General features: G+C 42.4%; 1 protein-coding gene across 2 annotated transcripts in view; it reads left to right on the top strand.

Annotated features, from left to right (window-relative positions):
• LOC306787037 (cytosolic phospholipase A2 gamma-like) overlaps positions 1–17542 on the top strand; it is a 46308-nt gene that overhangs the window by 14447 nt on the left and 14319 nt on the right. For both annotated transcript variants that reach the window (XM_079282037.1, XM_079282036.1), the window contains 4 exons: positions 1330–1472; positions 2823–3009; positions 3110–3215; positions 5032–5172. In XM_079282037.1, coding sequence (XP_079138163.1) covers positions 1330–1472; positions 2823–3009; positions 3110–3215; positions 5032–5172 — 577 coding nt within the window. The remainder of the gene's footprint in view (positions 1–1329; positions 1473–2822; positions 3010–3109; positions 3216–5031; positions 5173–17542) is intronic.

Raw genomic sequence — 17542 nt, 5'->3', positions numbered from 1 at the left:
AGGCTCGGCCGTTCACTGCGTTTGTGGATCACAAACCACTGACGTTTGCCATGAGTAAGAGCACCGAACCATGGTCTGCACGCCAGCAGCGCCAGCTCTCCTTCATATCAGAGTTTACCACGGATCTGCAGCATGTAGCGGGCAAGGAAAACCTGGTCGCAGACTGTCTCTCCAGGGCTGTCACCGGGGCTGTCCAGTTAGGCTTGGACTATAACAAGATGGCAGAGGATCAAGTTACAGACCCGGGCGTCCAGGAGTTGAGGACGGCAGTCACCGGACTGCGGTTGGAGGAGGTCCCGTTTGGCAAAACTGGCGTTACGCTCCTGTGCGACGTCTCCACAGGCCAGCACTCCCCCGTGAGTTCGCTTCATTCATACTGGTCGGTGTTTACATTCCGCCCCAGGCCAACGTGCAGGAGCCACAGCGTGCGTTCGCAGACCAGATAATGTGTGTCGAGTGGACCAACACGGACTCTTTAGTTATTGTCCTCGGTGACTTTAAAAAAGAAAACCTCAGCCATGAACTCCCCAAATACAGACAGTTTATTAAATGCTCAACCAGGGAGGAGAACATTCTAGATCACTGTTACACCACAATCAGCAGGGCCTATCACGCCGTCCCTCGGGCTGCACTGGGTCTCTCTGACGACGTCATGGTCCATCTGATTCCTGCATAGAGGCAGAAACTAAAGCTCTGTATACCTGTAGTGGGGACAAGGAGATGTATAAAGAGGCAAAATACAGGTTTAGTAAGGTGGTGAGAGACGCTAACCGACTATATTCTGAGAAACTGCAACACCAGCTCTCAGCAAGTGACTCTGCTTCTGTCTGGAGAGGTCTCAGACCAACTACAAGCCTAAAGCCCCCCCCCCCCCTCCATGAATGACCTATGCCTGGCAAACAAGCTGAACGAGTTCTACTGTCGTTTTGAAAGACAATTGGACAGTCTTGACTCCATCCCCCATGGCTTCATCAACCAGCTGCAGACTCAAAATAAAATAGGGAATTAAACTGTCACAAAAACGTTCATGGTTGGCTTTTTACACCCTAAGCCATAGGGCACCCCAGCCATATTATTTTAATAAGGTTTTAGTCTGACAGACAGCAGAGAGAAAAAAGTTAAAACAGCTCACATAAGAGTGCATCAATACATTCTATTGTTTCAATGCATGTCTAAAAGAATGCAGAGCTAATACAACCAACTACGAATAACTTCATAAATAACCCTTACAATGGAGTTTGTAAAATCGGACATCATCTTATAATTGACTTTACAATGCATTGGCTTAGCAGCTATCAAATTAACCAGCTCTCCTTTGTTTCCAACAAGGATTCGGTTCCCCACATCACTCTGTTGGGATCAGGTGGGGGTCAGAGGGCAGCTGTGGGTCTGGTGGGTTCCCTCTATCAGATGGAAAAGGAAGGTCTGTTGGACAGTTTGCTCTACCTGGGAGGAGTTTCTGGGTCAACATGGTAACAATATTCACACTTAAACACACATTTGTGTATGAATGAGAACTGAACAGATTGACAGACCAACACACAAAACAGAACAAACAATTGGATTAAATTCAGAGATCTATTTTACAGCATTTCAGTGAACAACAGAGGTGACTCGAGTAGAGAAGAGTATGACATGCAATACTCAAGACTCACTTACTGTGAGATGTCTCCTGGCTAAATTAATCTTATGAAGCTGGTCAGGCTTGTGGTAACAGCAGGCTTATTCCACATCTGCATTTATGACAAAGGACAACAGTAGAATGGTCATCATTTGTGGACAACAGCATATGCTCTGTCTAGAAAGACGGCATCACGTTAGTGTTAGCTAGCTATACCGGAGACATTTCTACTGGCAATAAAACACATAAAAGTCATACAGTTAATTTAAAGAAAACATGATGAATATAATGTCAGACAAATAATATCCAAACAAATAAAGCCAGCTCAACTGTTATGTACTTTTAAAGTTAGTTAAAACATTGTATTGTCCACAGACACTTTACCTAGTAAGCGAATCCTCCGTTGCTTTGAGGATTACCCATAGTCCATTGCGTGTATTATTCAGTGCAGGTACAAATTTACAACAGCAGGTGGCATAGTTTTCCCATTTAGCGGGATTTAACCTGAACCTTTTCAACTATGCTACACTCACGCAAATTGATCAATTAGGAAGCAGTTTGTATGCTACGACTTAACTAGTTATCAAGCACTGCATTTCCATTAACACAACCAATAATATAGTTTGGAAACTGCTCCTCGAAAAGGTCAGTTTAGTTAGTTTTATGCAAAAGTACTTTGTTAGGTTGAGGCACAAAAACGACTTGATTAGGTTGAAAACATGATTTGGGCTAAAATAAGCATTTGAATCCGATAAGTTATCTCAGGGTGCATTTTGTGTAGCAATGTGGGCGTGTCGTTCAGTAAAGTAGGCGTGTTGTGTAGCCTGCCAGACTGCAAAGAGAACCTTTTTGAAGCATCGGTTCATGTGTGCAAGTAGTAACCAGCCAGGGCAGGAAGGCCGACTAAAGCCAGTTGATTGCCCTTCAAAGGGCAAAAGAGATGCAAATAAAAGCATTCACACACAAAACATGATCGTAAACATGGCTGCTCTTGGTTCTATAGCATAGAGAGGATGGCCACATGAAATTTAGCCAGGGGTTGAGTTTTACATCCATTAATAATGTTTGCTTCTCTACCTGGTTTTGCTTTGGACTGATAAAATAAGAGCTTAGTTAATGCAATGGTTCAATACAGAAAAAAAGCTAAAATTTTTTCCCCATGACAATTCATTTTGACCAATGTACTTGTCTCCTCTGATAGGTCCATGTCCTCCATCTACAGTGACCCACAGTGGAGCGGCAGCATTGACACAGTAGTGTCCAGGCTGTCAGGTCCTGGGGTTGAGCTGGAGGCAGCTATGGCCTGGTTGGGTGAGAGGGCAAATGAGGATCACTTCTCTCTCACTGATATCTGGGGGGTCTTGACCTCTGCTGGGATCATGAAACAGGTACCAGGGCAAACACGCACACTTTTACTCATATGTCCCATTTTAAAGCGCATCACACTCAGTTGTGAAGGTAGTCCTTAAAAACATTGTGTTTCATCAGATGGACCTACGGCATCTTTCAGATGAGGCCAGCAGAAATGTCACCAACCCTTACCCCATCTACGGTGCCATAGAGAAGCACTGCTTCTCATATGGTCCTATAGAAGGTACACATTCATATGCACGGGTCACATTAGGACTGTTAGATCCTGGGGTTCTCTGGCCCGATACGGGGCTACTTACTGACTCAGCTCTCTATTTAAAGATTGTCGAGCTGGTGTTCTTGCGAGGGAACTCGCCTGGCTCTGCTAACTGCCGTTACTCCCGACGTCTACCCTGCTTCCTCCGGTCTGAGCGCACTCGGCCGAGAGGCCACCCTGGCCCCGGGCGCTCCTACCAGTCGCGTCAGTTATGGCAGCTTCCCTCTTATGGATCCGTGCTCTTGGTAAATTGCCAGGTTAGGTTTTAACGGCTAGGATTACTTCTAAAACCGTAAGGGATTGTTAAGTGGATTCGATCTCTAGGATAACCTTACAGAACTCAGTTGTTAGACATATAATAGATTTAACCTTTTACTGCCACGAGGAACATTTACTACTTTAAGCAAATAAATGCACTTGAGAATTTTACTTTACATGCAGATTAGATATTTATTGCAGGTTATAGTTAGTTAGTTAGCAAGGGTTAAGCTACAGCTCACATAAAATGTTACTACACTTGATTCGTTACTTTAATTTTCTTCTTAGATTATACTCATTAGTTTCGGATGCCGAGACGGCTCGGTTGGAGCTGGATTTCAAAGGTCCGATAAGAAAGTTATTTTGGAGTTGTTAGGAGCGAAGGTCCGGCCGGACCCTCGGTCCTCCTGCTCTTACAGCGGAGTTCGTTCAGCGATCCTTCAGGGTCAGTACAAAGTCTTTAAGGCGGCTGTGTCCATCCGTTGTCCAGTTGTTAAAGTCAAGCAGGGGGGAGAGGTGATTCTCCGTCTTTCAATCTTTGTCCACGAACGGCGGTCTTCTTTCCGTTGAACAGAGACGAAGTCCTCGAATACTTCAGTTGCGATCGTCCGTATCTTCTTCTCGGAGCGTCTGGACGGCTCGTGTAGAAATCCCGTCTTGCTGTTTGCAAGTTACTTCTTTTATAACACTTTTGGGCTGCCTCTCCCATCTCTCCCCCCCCAACATGTCCTCCCTCAGCCCATGATTAACATGACATCATTGATTTGGTGCATGTGCTTCGAAAAGTACCTAACTTTTGTGTGTGTGCATGAGGAAATCACCCCAACTTCCCTGTCTGGGCGCTTACTTAATCAAGCGCTGCGCGTATCTGGGTGTTCAACATCTGTTGTACTTCCCATTTTCCTACACTCACACATTTCTAACACAGATTAGTTATCATAATCACAGTTACAGTTGTTAATCACTTTACTTAGTACATATTTGCTTATAAAATGATTATTGATCTCATCCTTAATCGTTATTGTGCTTTGTGTCTTTTCTTCTCAACCACCGTTATTTCCCCATCCCTTGAAGCAAACACCCTGCTTACTTCCTCTTTCTCCGTACTTTCTACACCCAGACTGCACTATACCCAGATACACATTATTATTATTATCATCAGGTTTACATTTGTTAAAATCACTTTACATTTGTTATGTAATACACGCTAGCTTTAAAATGATAATTAGATTTCATCCGTATAACTATAATTATACGCTCTATGTCCCTTTAGCCTAATTTACATACCGAACATGTATTCCCTCATTTAAAGCAGCTTCCCTGGGATCTCAACTATTTTTGACAGGACCTTAGTGAGTTATTAGCCCTTTTCACACAGCCTGTTGAAACCGGGACTGTTGGACCATTCACTTCGTGAAAAAGCAAAGTCGGCGTGAGGGCGGATCTTCTTCACGGCTGTATTACAGAATCTCAATGTGAAAGGTGCTACTGACTTGCAAGTGTAAACAGACTTTCTGTCTCTCAGGAAAATGGTTCGAGGTGAGCCCTCACGAGGCTGGTTTCACAGAGTTGGGTTTCTTCATCGAAACATCTCTCCTGGGCAGCAAATTCGAGAGCGGAGAGCTTTTGGAGCAAATGCCGGAGATGGATATGGTCAAACTACAAGGTCAGAATCAGAGTCACCGTTATTGGCCAGGATTGTGTGCACATATAAGGACAGTTCAATTTGACAGCTCCCTGATGTTCTTACACAGAAATAGACACAGCTAGGAGCAAGGACAACAAATCTGGACAAAGGTAAATAGAATAGGACTTATGTATACTAGTAAAAAAAATTGGTCTTTTGATTGATATTGTATGAAAACACCGATATGTCTATATATAGATATGTATATACACACACAACTCAGTTGTTCTGTAAGTTGTAAACAATACAAAGTGCATATGTGGCAGGGGCAACTCCACCTGGGGAATTGCACCCCAAGGATTACGGACATATGAACCTTAAATATATAATATAAAAATTGATGAGGCACACAGATTTGTGACAAATGTTTTGTAAAATGAACCAACGGTTTTATTTAAGGAATCAAATTTTTTTTACTTCAACCAATAAGGTAATAAAAGCAATTCCTTATTATGATCTTACTTTCTAAAAGCTCTAAAGGCTTAACACTACACTTAATATTTTTTAATGTCCTGTCAAACATAAACTAAACAAAACTGGGATCTAAGTTGAGGCCACTAGTGGGTAGGCAGACTACACCGAGTGCCCAGGTGTGCTACCGCCTACTCACATCAGGTGCAACACAGAAATAACAGAGCTCATCATGCTGCAAAATAATACAATTTAATGTTGTGACTCTACTCACCAGATATTAGATAAATCTCGGTACATGGCCTTATGCCGTGTTCACACCAAACGCGGCGCGAATTCAACGCGCCACCGGTCTCGCGAATTGCACCGGAGGGGGCGGGGCTTATCGCCCTGAAAGCCGTTCAACTGTCCACCATTAACCATGGAAAAAATAACCTCTATTTCTGCTTACTACGTGTTGTGAAAGTCACAGATATCCCGGGAAACTAAACGTCATGTCTGGTTCATAATATTGTTCAGAGGAGCTCCGTGGATTTTATCGAGCTGTATTCACTGTGTCTAGAAAGCCACATGTCGCTGTTTACTACACCTGTAGGAACACATAATAAACTGATCTAGCTGTGATTTAATGGCAATAAACCGACAAAAAGGGACTCCGAAATAACTATGTAATGATGCCGATTTATACTTGTCTTCTCAATGGAGCTCGGATGGATCGGTGCTAGGCTATGCTAACATTGTAGCAGCTCCACCAACAATCAGAATAATGTCATGTAGACGTAAATGCGGCAGCGTCTATTCATTGTTTGTACCATATGGCAGTGATTCTTAACCATGGGGTGCCACCTAGAGGGCCGCGAAAAACTTTCAGTTTTGCAGCTGTGGGCCGCGAGGGCCGTGGGACCGCATAGGTTATCAATTGAAGACACCAGAGATATTACTGTTATCCATGAGACGCTCAGTAACAATATAGCTTCCCACCACCTGGTGGCGGTAATGCATCAGTCAGTTATTTAACAAGCTCCAATAAGCAGAAGAAGATTCTGCTTAAGTCTCAAGTCTCTGTTGATATGAGGTATCGTAGCGCTCTGGGTGAACACAGACGGCTACAGTATTTATTTCCTGATTCAACAACGGCAGGAAGTCAGTGATGACAGGGGGAGCAACTCAACGCTGATAGGCTATCGCGCCACAGCGTCACACGAATATTTCACCGAAGTTGAAAAATTTCAACTCACGCATTTGGCGTGAGTTGAAATTTGCCGTGAGTTGAAACACTGCAAATCCACGCCTATCTCGCCATCGCAAATTCGCGCCGCGCCAGTCTCATCGTGTCTTTGCATAGACTTTATCTGTAATCTACTCGCGCGAATAATTCGCGCCGCGTTTGGTGTGAACGCAGCATTATGCAAGAACCACTCGTACAGTGGTTCTTAAGTTAATAATATCCTCTTACACTCTAGCCCTATTTTTAGGCCTCTGCTCGAAAATGGCATACCCATACTAAAGAGACCACAATTCTGTAACTACAAGGTCTATTTTAAGTCATTTTTGATGCTATAATTCAGATAATACTTGTGAGATTGTTCAGATGGGTAAATATTGTGTATATGTTGCTGGTTAATATAGCACATGAAGATATTACACAAATTATTAGATATTAAGATATTGCTCAAATTGAAAATATTCAGGTTCGCCTGAAAAAAAAGGGACTTTTATTGATATTATGTTTTTGAAATAATGCAGCTGGCAGCCTAAAAACTCTCCCAAATCATAGCACAACCGATCAGTAGTCCTAGAATAACGTTCGGCTGGGATAATGTGAAGAATAAGAGGCTTTAGTACAGAGAGGTCATGCGAGGGCATCATTTTGGAACCAGCTGTTGCAGCTCTTACATTGTACTTTTATATATTATATAATTCACTTTTTTTTATCTCTTTCATCATGTGTTTAAGAAGGAAAGAAAGCAATAATATCACTGGACAAACTATATAGTTTGTCCAGTGATATTATTGCTTTCTTTCCTTCTTTCATCATGCGTTTACGGATTGGAAACAAAACTTTGCGTCGTTGCATGATTTCTTTTGGATGTTGATCATTGAGTCCGTAGTCCGTTCCTTTGAGCTGCCTGCCTTGTTGTCTGACCTGATCTTTTTGTTTGTAGTGTTCAAACTTAGCGATGATTGGCCGTGGTCGGTTATTGTTGTTCCTCGGTCCCAGACGGTGTACGCGGTGGAATGTGATGTTGTTGACGGTCTCTGCGGGTAGTTTGAGTGTCACGGGAGTTCACGGGTAGGACCCAAAAGCAGACCACAGGAGACAGAGTCCGATGAAACAGGTTTATTTTAGACTGTGCGTGCAGGTGTGGAGCCCGTGGTCCGACACCGGAGGGCAGGTGGGTTGCTGGTGTGAGTCCCGTGGCTCGACACCGGAGGGCTGGTAGCTCGACGGTGTGATGTCCCGTGGCTCGACACCGGAGGGTTGACAGATCGACGGTGTGATGTCCCGTGGCTCGACACCGGAGAGTTCGTAGATCGCCCAGTACTCTACACCCGTAGCAGAGAGGAGAGAGATTAGCACAGGAAGATACCATGGGGTTCAACTCACGAAACGGCGGACGCTACCGAGGCAGAAGACAATACAGACTGACAACCCAGGCCTGCAAGACCAGGGCTGATATGCTGCCGGGTAACGAGCCAGATTGTCCGCAGCTGGCATCCATCAGGGCGGTAGCAGTGGGAGGAGTCTGGAGGCAGGTCCGAGAAAAAACCAAGCACATGGCATAACAAAAACAAACAGGGGAATGACAGACACATGAGGAGAGGAGATTGGGGGGGGGGGTAAACAGAGGTAAACACACAATGGGTCAGACAGGGATCCTGACATTGAGTTGTTTGGACATGAATTCTTTGACTGATTTTTCACGGTAACAGGTGAGCTGGGTGGTTATCATTTTTAACCTGGAATATCCGTGGAATTGGTTCTCAAAAAAAATAAAAGTTTTGAATCATCTGGCTAAACTGCAAGTGTAACAGACTTGGAATGGCATTGAAGGAGACGACATGAGGTGGAATGATTAACAGAACCCGCGAAAATTATAACATTAAACAAAGGAAAATACATACCTGCAGAAGACAACATAAACCACATTAGTTTCTTCCTGGTCTCACTCTCTTTATACATCCGCTCCTAAACATGCAAAACAGAATTCACACAAAGGAACATCAAAGTATCTGCGTCGTTACGTTATGACAGGGCAGCCTGACGTAAAAGTAAATGGCGCCAAAAAGGCTAACTGAAACAGCCAGTAAACTTATATTTTCCACAGTCAAAACGGCACGTAACAGCTTCATAAGGGCATCGCCTTAGCAGTTACTAAAGTACATAACGTAAACAGTTACATTCCCGAAGAAAACAGCAAAACAGTGCAACTGTAGGTGCATGGAAACAAACAAGGAGGAGAGTATTCCCTTTGGCTGCACCTTGTGGCCGTTTATTTCCATCCATACAAAACATAAAACACATTCACTTCCTGCCACCCTTTAACCCCCTCTGTCACCAGGGTTACGCCCCTTTCCTTAAAGGGGCCCCGTGAATTCGGTCGTCCCCTACACAACGATATTATTCCACACAACTTACCCTCATCAGTACGAAACACCACTGTGAGGGGAAGTCGGGACTACGGGGGCTTTGGAGGTACAAAAGAGGCGAGATGCCGCTTCCACAGGAAGCATTAACAAAATAAAATGCTAAATAAAAATAGCTCATAAAGATAAGAATTCACACATACTCAACAGAATAATATACATTTTTAACTCTGTTACACAAGCAGATACAAGAAACACACCTCTCAGAATCAAACCACAACAAATTTAAATCACCACAATTCACTCACTCATTCTCGGCTCACTATAACACAAAACAAAGAGGGGTATGTATTTTAAGTAACAAAAAAGTTTCTTTTGTCCATAACTCCACCATCACCGATCCTGAAGGCCGTTTTATCATTATAAACATATCTATCAACAATAGTCCAGTCACACTCTGTAATGTTTATGGCCCAAACTCTGATGACCCATCCTTTTTTCGTAATTGTTTTTCATCATTCTCAAACATTTGTAACTGCCCAGTCATAATAGGAGGTGATTTCAACACAGTTATCGACCAATCAGTAGACAGATCTAAAAATCCTGGCAATCCACAGACATGATAAAACAGTTCATGAGTGATTTTGGTCTTGGCGATATTTGGCGATTACAGCACCCAAACTCAAGAGAATACTCATTCTTCTCACCAGTTCACCACTAACTCACGCATTGACTTCTTCCTCAACAGCAATTCAATCATATCTAATATTTCAGATGCGAAAATCCATCCTATCATTATTAGCGACCATGCTCCCGTAACATTTATTTGGAACAGAGTTGCCCTACATAAACCTATCACTAGATGGCGGTTCAATACATCTCTTCTCAAAGACCCTCAGTTTGACAGTCTTATTAAAAAAGAGTGGGCGTCCTTCTTAGAAATAAATGATTCCCCAGAGTCATCACCAACCCTTCTGTGGGAAACATGGAAAGCAGTTTTAAGAGGAATAATCATCTCATTCTCCGTTGACAAAAAAAAGAAAGAAAAACAACAAGAAGCTGAACTGGAACAACAAATCAACCGACTCGAAACCATTAATGCAAGTAACCCAACAACGGAAACCCAGAACGAATTCAGAAAGTACAAATTCCAAATAAATTAAATTATAAATAAGAAAACTCAATTCCTCATACACAGACAAGACAAATATTTGGCAAATTAAATGAAATAAAGAAAAAACAATGATCTCAATCATCAAGGACTCTGCAGGGAAGCCCACAAATTCACCCGATGAAATAAATAAACTCTTCAGAAGTTTTTATGCCAATCTATATTCATCTAAAAATAACCCAAATCAAGACGACATCAATTCATTTCTCAACAGCATTGATTTACCACAGCTTAACAAAGAACAAATCAACATACTTGACTCACCATTAACACAGGACAAACTTTTTACTGCCCTCAATCTGATGCCCAATAACAAAGCACCAGGTCCCGATGGCTTCCCAGCTGAGTTCTATAAACACTTCTGGTTCATTCTAGCTCCACTCTTTAACAAAATGATAACTGAAATAAAACAAAATTTGCAATTTCCAGCCAACATGAACGCAGCCAGTATATCACTCCTCAAACCAAACAAAGATCCAACTCTTCCTTCTAGTTACCGTCCCATTTCTCTTCTCAATGTAGATATTAAAATCATCACTAAGGCACTAACTCACAGATTAGATAAAGTCACTCCATCCATAATTCATCCAGATCAAACCGGCTTTATCAAAAGGTAGACATTCATCCACTAACACATGCAGACTGTTTAATTTAATCAATTACTCATCATTACAACAAACTGGTACCATCATAGCCTCCTTGGATGCAGAAAAAGCCTTTGACAGAGTAAACTGGACATATCTCACAAGCATGTTACAGAGATTTGGCTTTGGGGAATCATTACATTACAGTCATTTGGCGTAGACGCTTTTATCCAAAGCGACTTACAATTCAGAGTCTATCGAATTTCTAGCAATTTGGGGTAGAGTGTCTTGCTCAAGGACACATTGACACGCAACTAGCAGAGCCGGAGCCGGGGATTGAACCGCCGACCCTCTGATTGAAAGACAGCCCTGCTATCCACTTAGCCACAGTCGCCCCTAATCTTTTATTAACTTGGTTAAAATTCTGTAAACTTCACCTTAAGCCACTGTTATCACTAATGGACAAACCTCACAAAGCTTCACTCTGCACAGGGGGACTAGGCAAGGATGCCCACTCTCTCCCTCACTTTTCACCAGTTTCATTGAACCAGAACATCTACAGAAAAGGAATTCAAACACTCAACACCCATCACAAGATCAGTCTCTATGCAGATGATCTATTGCTCTTCCTACAAAACCCCTACTCATCACTACAGGAAACTATTAAAGTCATGGAATCATTCTCTAATATCTCCGACTACTCCATTAACTGGAGTAAATCATCCATCCTTCCATTAGATAGTAACAGTTGGGATGGGGCAGCCCATATACCACCTATCCCTTTTTGCACAGGTGCCATCACGTATTTGGGAATCCATATTTCCCCCAGGCTGTCAGAGCTGTTCACACTCAACTTCACTCCATTACTTAAAAGAATAAATGACGACCTCCTCCGCTGGATGATCCTACCATTATCACTCATGGGCAGAATAGCTACAGTTAAAATGACAATACTTCCAAAAATAAATTACCTCTTCACAATGATACCGTCTCAACCCACCAACTCCTGGTTCAAATCTCTTGACTCAATCATCACTCAATTCTACTGGAAAAATAAAACACCAAGAATTAAACTGGCCACTCTACAACAACCAAAAACACAAGGACTTGAAGCTCCACATTTTTTTCACTACTCACTGGTAAATAAACTTCAGTACATTCTTAAATGGATCCACCCCAACCAATCAGACAACACATGGTTAGATATAGAACAGACAGTTTGTAAGGACATTCAGATTTCTGACCTACCATTTGTAAGCCAATCCATCAAACGCCATCCTTGTTTCAATATACTAACAACAGCAGAAACTCTGACAGCCTGGTGGAAATTCCACAAAATCACTAACATCACTTTTGCACCTTCAAATGTTACTCCCATATGGAACAATTCTGATTTTCTAAGTCACAAGACACCTCTTAATCTCCACACATGGTCCGCTAAAGGCATCTGAAACACATCTTCAATTATAACAGCATGGTTTCATTCCCTCACTTGGTTCAGAAGTACGGCATCAGGAGCAATACATTTTTGGAATATCTGCAACTCAAATCATCCGTTCAATCCAAAGTTAACATTAAGGCCACTAACCTAGAACTACCCCCTCAACCTCAGAATTAATTAATATCCCCTCTTCAAAAAAGTGAATCTCAAAAATATGTAAGGCAAGGCAAGTTTATTTGTACAGCACATTTCAACAACAAGGTAATTCAAAGTGCTTCACATGAAACCATTAAAAGCAAAAGTAAAGGAGATTTAAAACATACATTGAAACAATCATCGATGTCTCCCTGAGACATTACGCTGCACGCAATCAACCATACACTGCCGCAATTCTGCAATTACTTGCACACAAACCACGTCTGGAAAAGATCTCTGCCGATCTGCGTTGTTTAGTGTACGCCTTGCACGAACTCGGCCCCGGAGGAAATGGTGACATATTGTGCACTTTCTAAATTTGAATCGATGTCTCCCTGAGACATTACGCTGCACGCAATCAACCATACACTGCCGCAATTCTGCAATTACTTGCACACAAACCACGTCTGGAAAAGATCTCTGCCGATCTGCGTTTTATAGTGTACGCCTTGCACGAACTCTGTCCCGGAGGAAATGGCGATGTATTGTGCAGTCCTTTTAAAACCATTAAAAGCATCAAAACATAAGGCAAAAGAAAAGGAGATTTAACAGCAATTAAGAACAGTGTAAGAAATAAAATACAGTAGTAAAATGCAGAAATGCAGGAAATTGATTAATATATGAATTGAATGTGGTTCAATTAAAGGCAGCAGCAAACAGAAAAGTCTTCAATCTTGCTTTAAATGAGCTGAGGGTCTCAGCAGACCTGCAGCTTTCTGGGACTTTGTTCCAGATATGTGGAGCAGAAAAACTGAACGCTGCTTCTCCATGTTTAGTTCTGACTCTGGGAACAGAAAGTAGACCGGTCCCAGACGACCTAAGGGGTCGGGATGGTTCATAAGGTAGCAGCAGATCAGAGATGTATTTTGGCCCTAAACCATTCAGTGCTTTATAAACCAACAGCAGGATTTTAAAGTCAATTCTTTGTTGGACAGGAAGCCAGTGCAAAGACATCAGAACTGGGGTGATGTGATCCACCCTCCTGGTCTTAGTGAGGACTCGAGCTGCAGCGTTCTGAATCAGCTGCAGCTTTCTGACAGACTTTTTACAGAGACCTGTAAACACACTGTTACAGTAGTCCAGTCTGCTGAAGATAAATGCATGGACAAGTTTTTACACCGGGCAAAAAATGTTTAAAATGGGATTCACGTCAGATATCTGTGCACATTGCACAATACATCTGAGTAAAACAAAATCGCAAATTACTCCTTGTGGCCCCAACTATCGCCAAGAAAACTATCCTCATGAACTGGAAATCAAGGAATAATACACACATCGCACACTGGAGAAACTTCATGATAGAGTATATTTCAATGGAAAATCTAACCTCGTCCATCATATACAATACAACAGAACACCATTCCACCTGGTCATCCCTCACTATGTTTCTGCAAACGTGACACATACTTTTTTGGTTAGTTGTTTTTTTAATTATTATTAATTTTTTTCCCTTCCATCTCAAAAGGCTCAAGGACATTCTCACACAATGACTATAGGATGTTTGCTAGCTTTTATCCCACTGTTCTTGTCATCCTCTTGTTGTTATGTCTATGTATTGTCTAATATTGTCTCTTGTCTTTCAATAAAAAAAAAAAAATATATAATATAACATTGGCTACAATATCAATATGAATATCTCACACTGCAGAACAACTAAAAGTGTGCACTAATTTGAGGTTAGTTTGTCTCTTAGAAGTGTAACGAGGCACGTCATAGCTAATTTACTTCTTCTGGATGCTGCAGCACGTCAGGCTCTTGAAAGAGAGCGTGTCTTTAGACAGTGTTCCTATATTGGCAGAGACAGATGAATGGTTCTCCACATGCATCATCCCAATACGTCACTTGTCATCACTTGTCATGGGGAACATCATCCGTTGAAATGCCTGACGGTGCAACATCACCTATTATGGCACATATTCTTTTATCCATTTCCCTGATGGAGACTTCACAGCACCCCTCCTGATGCAGTCATAGATGGCAATTTTAAGCAATTTTCATACGATCCATTTCTTCCTTATTTCAGTGACACAACAACCCTCAGGTGACACGGCATTAAAAGTACTCGTTATTTGCTGTAGAAAATTCCACGGCTGAGCTGTTAAAATGATACTTTCCTTAATGGGTCTCTGAAAGCAGGACTAAAATCTCTTTTCATGAATGAACACTTCCGGACAAATGGGCAGTGGTGGACCGTCATGGCCAGCAAGGCCTTCTCTGCTGGACTAAACAGAATCACAAAATTATTATTAAACTGTTAATAATATTAATTAATTATTAATATTAAACTGTTTTGACGCTAAAGCAGCTATCAGAAGCAGTGTTGCCAACTTGGCGACTTTCCCGCTAAATCTGGCGACTTTCCAAATCCTCTTGGCGACTTTTTTTTTCAAAAGCTACTAGCGACAACTCTTGCAACTTTTTCTGGTGTTATTGGAGACTTTTCAGGTGTTTCGGAGACTCCATCGTTCTGCCGTGAGTTCCTCCACTGTCCCAAAGCACTCGTAGGCGGTCAGTCTCGCAGCAGACCCTGCAGCAGTCAGAGCAGAGAGCAGACCCACTCTGATCCCACCCTGGCTTACAGAGCGGGATGTAAATGTAATTGTCTGATAAAAAAGAGAAACTCCTGTTTATAACGACTGACAATGCCCCCGTTATGACGGGGATTAACACCGGGGTCCATAAGAAGTGATGGCCTATTTTAATGCCAAAATAAAAAAAAAACCCACCAAGAATCAACAGAAGAAAGTTCATTTGTAGTTCTAAACATATTTAGGGTGTTTTTTTAACTCACTTTTTACAATGATACAAATTAAGCAACGACGTCATTTAGCGACTTCTAGGACAGCCAATAGCTACATTCCTTACTGAGGAGTTGGCAACACTGATCAGAAGTCAGTATTAGTAGTAAGTTCAAGTTGAAAGATATGTAAGAAGTTATGACATTGACATGACATTTTTAGCGTTTTGCTTGGTGTAGATTTTTATTTTTACCTAGGTTTGGTTTTTAACACTCAATGGCTGAAGGAGGAGAAACGGATTTCTCAAGAAGGACATTTCCAGAAAAATCGTAAGAAAGGGTCGGCCAACCCCACAGCTAGCAGCCCTGACCCAGCCAGGAAAAGGATTTGTACCAACGGTATTCCTGGCTGACAGCGTTGGAGAAGCGTTGCACATTTTATGGCTAAGAATGTGTTTCATTTGCAACTGAGCGTCTTGGTGTTTGGAGCCGTTCCGAGCTACGCTATGCTAACCTGAGGTAGCTAACCAAGGCAGCAACACAACACCATAGCGCGGCAGGACACTTACAAGCTACGGTGCTTTTGAAAACTTTAGCTGAGACCGAGTGGATCTAAAGCTCAACGAACACGTTCACAGGAGAACCTCTGGCTGGAACTGAACTGCACCGATGTTCTGTACAACCGCGTCATAAAACTCTTTGTAGTCAAAGAAAGGAGGATGGACTGTGTCTTTAAGTGAACAGCAGCTTTGGTAAGTGAAGTGCTTTTGTTCTACATCTGCAGTAGCATCACTACCGTGTTCATTTGTCTACGGTGTCATTTTTTTGATCTGGTTAATATTGTTCCCTCTGATGTGAATAATATTTGAATGGCTCGTGCTCTTTAGTGTTCAGCGAAATAGGTATTTTAGCACCACAGAGTTGCTGTCATGCTTTGTTGTCATATACATATATCTGACTGGTTCTTGTGAGTTTGTTCTTGTTATTGTGTTGGACATTTGATTCTCTGTTTGGGGTTTTGTTTTCTTTAACAAAGTAAGAATTATGGTCTGGAGAAATGGGGAGTGTGTGGCGATTGCTTTAGTCCTGTTTATATCAGTAGGAACAGCTGCCAGAACACACACGCCTCACCAGGGTACAATGTTTTGTTTCCGTGGTCAGAGGGCCTTTCTCAACATGCGTACTTCTCTGTACTTGTGAACTCGTGGACTTGTGAAACGTCATCAGCCTCAGCCCAAGTACTGTTCCAATTCAAAGTTCACATCAAGCCAAGCCATGTCCAAATGCCCGGATGTGGCTCCGCCCATTTTACTGGGGATGCATCGGAGGTGACTTGGCTGTACTTGGGACAACCAAATATCCCAGAATGCATTTTGCACCAGCAACAGGAAACAATGGCGGAGGAGAAATCACACAACTGGAAGTTGAAACTTTCGAAATACTACTGTTAAGTCACAGAGAGTAATTGTAGGATGTTTTTAGGCGAGAAGTTAGTTGTTTAAGGTTTAATATGAATATGTGTATTGTTACACCTCTAGAAACAAATAACCGGAGGTGGTTCAACTGTAGAAGGACAGCACAGAGGCCCAGGTATAAAATGCACGGCCCGCCACTGCAAATGGGGCAGTGCTCACAGCCTTATATGGCATTATTGGGGCGTTCATTTTGCTAATTTGCTATTCTCATGAACGAGCACTCATTTATGCACAGGTGCCATGAATCACGTTTATGCTGGTCAGTTGTCTGAAGTTAAGAGCCCACTGTAAGAGTGTGTTCTTGCATGAGGCCCATTGTGCTGATGTCTTTCACTCTTCACTTGTAACAGGTGTGTTAAGGACCCAGGAGCAGTAAGACAGACACAAGGGATCGTTTGAATCAAAGATTCATTTTCCTCTGGACACACAACAGGTAGAATAATCACAGGGAAACAGCGGCAGGATCTCGTGGTCGGGGACAGAAGGCTGAGTGAATTACTGGGGCAGAGGCAAGGCAGGGTAGTCCAAAACAGGCAGGGTCGGTAATGGTGAACCATTCCAAGGGTATTCGCTGGAAGGTCTTGCATGAAAGTGGAGAACTATCTGGCAGTGAGTGTGTGTGTGACAGGCATTTAAATAGTGGATGCAGCAGAGTGAGCAGGTGAGAGTGATGAGCTGGGTGTGACTGGCAGGTGCACTGAATAAACTGATTAGGTGAGTAAGAGATGGGGAAAAAACTGGTGTATA

Source organism: Melanostigma gelatinosum (genome assembly GCF_949748355.1).
Source record: "Melanostigma gelatinosum genome assembly, chromosome: 13".
In the NCBI taxonomy this organism is placed as follows: Eukaryota; Metazoa; Chordata; class Actinopteri; order Perciformes; family Zoarcidae; genus Melanostigma; species Melanostigma gelatinosum.
The sequence above is the reverse complement of the archived record's forward strand: the minus strand, read 5'-3'. Positions and strand labels throughout refer to the sequence as shown.